Source organism: Miscanthus floridulus, chromosome 2, assembly GCF_019320115.1.
Source record: "Miscanthus floridulus cultivar M001 chromosome 2, ASM1932011v1, whole genome shotgun sequence".
Classification (NCBI taxonomy): Eukaryota; Viridiplantae; Streptophyta; class Magnoliopsida; order Poales; family Poaceae; genus Miscanthus; species Miscanthus floridulus.
Genome location: NC_089581.1, coordinates 39,231,414 through 39,237,723, shown reverse-complemented (window position 1 = coordinate 39,237,723; position 6,310 = coordinate 39,231,414). Strand labels below are relative to the sequence as shown.

General features: G+C 42.3%; 1 protein-coding gene across 1 annotated transcript; it reads right to left on the bottom strand.

Annotated features, from left to right (window-relative positions):
* Positions 1-789: 789 nt before the first annotated feature.
* Positions 790-5,747, bottom strand: LOC136522163 (cationic amino acid transporter 2, vacuolar-like). Its single transcript, XM_066515958.1, has 14 exons — positions 5,318-5,747; positions 4,277-4,478; positions 4,011-4,095; positions 3,772-3,912; positions 3,565-3,683; positions 3,388-3,484; positions 3,135-3,307; positions 2,994-3,060; positions 2,419-2,577; positions 2,015-2,264; positions 1,801-1,909; positions 1,559-1,671; positions 1,402-1,477; positions 790-1,290 (listed from the first exon to the last, which is right to left on the bottom strand). Exons 1-14 carry the CDS (start codon positions 5,475-5,477, stop codon positions 1,134-1,136), a joined length of 1,908 nt encoding a protein of 635 aa, XP_066372055.1. The 5' UTR covers positions 5,478-5,747; the 3' UTR covers positions 790-1,133.
* Between the last annotated feature and the right edge of the window lie 563 nt (positions 5,748-6,310).

Genomic DNA, 6,310 nt, shown 5'->3' with positions numbered 1-6,310 from the left:
TCTCTTTCAGAATTTTTAGAAGCTTAGGGATATTTTCATGGTTCAAAAAAAATCAGGTGTTTACCAGATTATGTTCATGGTGGAAGTCACTGCCACGGCAAAATGAGTCCCAAGTCAGATTCAATCTAGGATGGTCGGATGGAACTCATACTATCGTACATATTTTTTTTCCCACTAGTAGTAGGTGCCTGCCTACATACAAGGTTTTAGGCACAAAAAATTGTGATCTTACCTGCTCTGCTCTATGGGCTCCAGGGCAATGGCTTATACATATGCTTATGGTCTAGAACAACAAGTAGTGCCAATCCATTTTATAGCATAGAACACTTCGAGATTTTTGAGATATACCAACATCAGCTGAATAAGGTGAAGGCCACAAATATAGACGGCAAATTCTGATTAGTGAATTTAAACTACCACAATTATGACTTGTGCAGAGGACTTTTAAAAAAATGTGTACCCACTGCAGAGAGCTCCCGCTCTGTGCGGGGTCAGGGAAAGGGTGTCGTGGCAAGCCTTATCCTTGCCTGTGCAATGCGAGGAGACCGCGACTCGAACCCGGGACCTTCCGGTCACAGGCGGTAAGATTCTACCCCTTGCACCAGGCCCGCCCTTCTCCAGAGGACTTTTTATCCCTAAAAAAGTCACACAGTTGTTCGAGGGAAAAAAAATAAGTACACCTTTTAAGCCACTTACCAAGGTCAAATCTGCAACTAAACAAAATCTTGAAGAGAATGTTTGTTGACAACATATATGACATAAAAAAAGTGACTTCTTTTGCCATTCGTGTTCTGTTTCAATAGGTCCTTTGAATGCCCTCACATTTCAGTACAAAGGGCTTTACATGAATTACACAGATTATGTATCACATATTCCACCCAATTGGGTTTATATACACCACATCTACACACAGTCCAACAATGTGTAAATTGGCCTGGCTCGTGAACAGCATATATGTTGCAAAGTTGCATCCACGAGATCTTGTTGGCCAAGCATGAAAGAAATAACAGTCAGTTCCCACTTTCCTGGCTGATAACCAATTATCTACAGATGGCCAACCACCTTTTAAGTAAATATCATCCGGTCGGTCTTTCTGTAACTCTATCATGTCACATGACTGCAGCTGTTCTTTTCTATGATACATATCCTGATGAACTCCTGTATATCTCATCAGCTCGCGCTACCGGAACGTAGACGACATCTGTTAGGGAGCTGTGGGTTCGTCCATAGAAAACGTACACAAGAACACCCATCAGCAGCCATATGCCAACCCTCATCCATGTGTCACCACTGAAGAACACATGGGAAATGAGCAATTCAGAATAATCACAAAGAGAGAAGGCAAGTCAGTCATTTACAACTAGTATTCCATCGAAACAGAATAATAGATTCGACACTAACCCCAGGTTTATCAACAGATACGTATTTATTAGGATACACAAAACTGGTAGCAGTGGAACAAAAGGGCATGTGAATCCTGCAGAAAACAAATCACAGATATGTACTGTTTAGTTCAAATATATTGGTAGGCAGAGTTATGTAAATTTGTTAGCGGTACCTCCGGAATGACCAAAAGAGTGCCTGCCAGCATCTTGGTCGATCCAGGAGAGCAAGCTGAGGCCAGTCAGAAGGAGCACAACTCCAATGATGCAGCCAATACATATCGGGAGACTGATATAGGGCAGGATACTTTTGTTAGGGCAATGAGTTTTTCTATGTTTGTTAATGTGATGAATCATAAAGTGACCAATTGAAGGAGCCGGCCTACTATCCTTTCAGACAGAGTCATATGGTACTCACAAAGGCAACCATGTGGCAGAGGCTGAAGATGTGAGGATCAGAACCCCTACACACACAGACACTATGCTTAAAGAGGCTATCTTTCGGCGTTTCGTCTCATCCATCTTGCCTACAGAATTAACATGGAAATTCATTCTAGTTAGCTAGCTGAAGTAAAATGTATCTGTTGTGGAACAACGAAACTGAATAAAACCCGAAAGCAAATTTGTATTACCTTTATGCAGTCTTTTATCAATGAGAGGGTCCTTCACTGATTCTACTACCACAATCACATCCTTTGTCTGAGACAAGTTACAGTTCCCAACGCCAAGAAGGCCCCTGTCCGTTTCCTCATCGCATTCCTGGTTCGAACGGAATGATTCTTGCATAGAGGGTGGCAAAGGGACCTCATCTGGAGGGACATATCTGAGTATCAAGATTGAGACAGCAACTATGGTGAATGCAAGGAGTGTGCCTACACTGACCTGCAACCAAAAGAACATAATTTTTATTTCACTCCACCTTACATGATTTGTAATGCTTGCATGCATGTACAGTCCTGCAGGAAGTTTCTCTTCTATAATCCATTGTAAAAATGGCTATGATTATACAAACAATCACAGATAGCTGGTTACTTACCATTCCTGCTAACTGTGAAACATCCATTGCAAAAGCCAGACCAGCTGCACAGATGCCAGTCACAATTGTGCTCTTAACAGGTACTTGAGTTTGTTTGTTAACATCAGAGAAGAAGGATGGCAACAGACCATCTCGTGCCATGGCCATAAGTATCCTAGGCTGCGAGAATAACAATTCAAATCATGATGACACAAAGTATTAAAATATCATCTACCTAGAGCTGATGTGGTACGCCATAGTACTACATGCCTACATCTTCGCTCACAGATGTGGCATGGCAAATCAAAGTTCATTGCAGCATTAGTTGAATGGGATTTAATTGAAAATGAACAAATGGGGGTCAATGCAATTGATGGATAATGTTGAGTTAAACATGGAATCCAAGGTGCTAATTGAAGAACAAACATATTTTACAACAAGGATCTGGAGCAAATCAGTTTTGGCCAGTTACAAGGCAAGGTGCACAACTTATTGCAGAGTGACTGTCAGTAGAATGAGAAGCACAAGTTCCATTGCATTTTCAGCCACTAGGTGTCATCAGGAGTAAGTCATAGTATGCTTTTAGCAGTGTATACCTGTGGAAGAAGTGAACCCATCAAGGTCGAGCAGAGTGCAAGAACAGCACCACTTGTCACAACATACCTAAAATTAGATGGTAAAGTCTGTAAGCCGATGACTGGTATACACAAGGGGGTAAACAAAAAGACAGGACTTACATGGCCCATTGCATTCCATGTTTTGCGAAGGCAGATGAAATAGGAGTATCTGGGTCCATGGCGAAATACGGTACCAGCCCAACAATAACGACAGAAACAGCCATATACAACACACAACAAATAGCCAACGCTACTCCAATTCCCAATGGCAGATCTCTCTGTGGATTCTTTACCTGCAGGGGTCAAAAGGGGGTAAAAACGAATAACTCTTGTAAAAGAAGTGCACATCTCTGTCAGATGGGACTTTCCTAACCTCTTCAGCTGTACTAGCGACTGTATCAAAGCCTATGTATGCAAAGAAAACAGTTGCTGATCCAGCAAGCATTCCATTTACTCCATGTGGGAAATACCTGGAAAGTTCAGATACCTATTAGCACACCACTAATGAAATCCCCCAATAGAAAGGAAGCACCAAGCCTTTATGCATTACCCATCAGAAACCTTGTAGCCGACCCATCCTATTTGGAAGCCAATATAACTACCAGCCACAATAACAAATATCATTACACAAGCATTCAGAACTGTTACAACTCCTTGTGCAAATGAACTCTGCAACAGTTCAAATAGAATGGCCATAAGTGGTTCTGTATTTGTGGAGAAAAGGAATAAGAACTTATGAATCGATCAAAGTGGCAACCTCTTTAATTCCCACGCACAGTAAAACAGTCACAACAAAAACAAGAGCAGCTGCGCAGGGGTCAACAATGATGCCAAACCATGGAAGCTGATGGCGTGCTAAAATCCATGGCAGACTATCCTGTCCTCCAAAAAACAATGCCTGGAAAAATAAACAAAGTTCATCAAACCAGGCCTATGATTCAAAGCATTGACTGAATACAGTTGAAAAGAGCTAGATACTAGAAACATCACACTTACTAAATTTGGAGATATGCCACGGGCAACAGCAGATCCACCAATAGTATATTCCAGCACAAGAGCCCAGCCAATCAACCAGGCAACACTAGGTAAATAAAACGACCATGTGAGTTCATTCTAGGCATTTGTTTATAGTTAGAAAGCTTAAGCTGTAAATTTCTTCATTTGGATATTGACAAAACAATACAGTTCATCATACTTATCAGAAAGAGCTAGTATTTCATATCATAAAAGAATGTATATTTACTCATGGGTCAGTAACTTACCCTTCTCCAACACAGATGTATGAATAATGGTAGGCACTTCCAGCAGAGGGGCAACGACTAGCAAGCTCAGCATAGCAGAAAGCTGAAAGCGCAGCTGCTATTCCAGCTATCAGAAATGAAATTGTCAATGCCGGACCAGCGTGCTCCCTAGCGACTGTTCCCACAAGAACGTACACTCCAGCTCCAACTGTGGAACCAACCCCTGATAGAAAATATAGTAGTTCGTTAACATCAAGCAACTGACATATAGATTCATCGTGAAGTAGAATGATTGGCAAACTGTATTACTATAGAATCTGATTCAGCACATCAAAGTTTTCACTTTCAAGAACAACAAGCTTTGGAGTAACCTATATCACTGTACCTAGGTAGAATTTTGATAATTTATCTTTGCACAAACTTATTAGAGTAATTTATCTTTGCAAGGAGTGAACAAAAGTCGAAGGGAAAAAGCGACAGTTGGAGTGGAGGATCGAGAAATCCACAATCCACAACTGGCAGCCAACATTGACTAACCTACAAAAAACTGAACAAGTCGAAGGAAACCAAGTAACCAACTACCAATAATAGCAGTTATACTACACAACAAAGGGCAAGTCCGCTATCCGCATCCGCGTGACGCGCGTCTGAACGTTATGTCAGACACCAATGCAGCCATCCAAAGTACAGGAGAGTAACAAATCAACATTTTTTTACTTGAAGGGAGAGAGCACAGAGCAGAGTACGCCAGTTTTGAAAGAAAGAACGAAGGAAAACTTGAAAGTTGAAGTAGAGACAACTCATGCAGTAACCGCACTAAATAAGTATTAGTAATCAATGCATATAATTCTAGCTGCTCCATTGACCCAGAACATCAGCAAAATTACCACGAGCCTAACAAATTCCTCAGCAAAGCCGGCGTCCTGACCAGAATTCGCTAAAACACCGCAAAACAATTAGCACTCGAAAACCACCAAAGCCCATACCTTTCATGAACATAATACCACGAATTCGCAGGAAAGCGGAACACAGCACAGAATCACAAGGGAGAAGAAACCGCACCGATGGCGACCAGCTCCGGCACGTTGAGCTCCTTGGCGAGCTGCGGTTGGCCCTCGGCGCGGACCCGATCGGAGTCCACCTGCTTCCGCCGCATCAGGCTCCGGAACCCGCCCCCACATCCCCTCCCGCCGCCGCCGCTGCTCCCCGCCTCCAATGCCATCAAGATCGCTGGCTCGGCAGGACAAAGAACCGGCCTTTCTCGCCGGATTCGATCAGAGGGCGGATAAGGGCATCTGGTTGGTTCCGCGGATTACGCGGCGACTGGACGGAGCGAAGGACAGAGAGGAGGAAGAGGAGGGCCAGAGGGGTGGATGGGGACGGCAAGAGCTCGGACGGCGACCGCAGCTGTTCCCTCTCGCTTTCTTGGCTCGCGGTTCCCTCTAGCGTGCGTTCTTCTGGTATCGTCTCTGTTGGAAATTTGTTGCTCGCTCTGAGAACGGCGCAGACCGGGAGAATTCTTTATAGTGGTACACGGGGAGGTTTTTATAAATATATCCGTGCGTTGTAAAAAAAAACTATTAAATATTGATAACAGAAACATGTTTTTTTTTTTCTGTTTCTACGGTGATTTGTAAGAGGAAATCCTGCGGCTGCAACCGCAGATAAGCTGCAGGCAGCACAAAGCAGGCTGAGGAATGCTACATAACTACTCCCTCCGTTCCAATCCAAATTATAACACGTTTTTACATTCATTTTAGTACGCATTAGACATAATGTGTGTCTATAGGTGCATAGAAAAAACTACGAATCTATAAAAAATCTCAAAATATTTTATAATTTAGAATAGAGGTAGTATTTATGTTTTTCCCTTTTTCTGAAATTTGAAAGTTATAATTTATTTGTGACAACTATAACACCCAAAATATAATGTTAGCAATAATATGGCAATGTCCAATTAAGCTTGTATCAAATTAAACTACGGCTTTGATAGATCTTTTTCTACGTTGCTAAGTACAAATTTTTTTGCCCATAGATAATATCTTAAGTTTAATT

Bases quoted from the DNA above. Each gene is read 5' to 3' on its own strand.
- LOC136522163 (XM_066515958.1), bottom strand. From the start codon at position 5,477: ATGGCATTGGAGGCGGGGAGCAGCGGCGGCGGCGGGAGGGGATGTGGG. The intron at 3,485-3,564 runs GTAATGCATAAA...TGAACTTTCCAG, and splicing joins GGCTACAAGGTTTCTGATGG to GTATTTCCCACATGGAGTAA. The intron at 1,291-1,401 runs GTTAGTGTCGAA...TGTGTTCTTCAG, and splicing joins TATCTGTTGATAAACCTGGG to TGGTGACACATGGATGAGGG.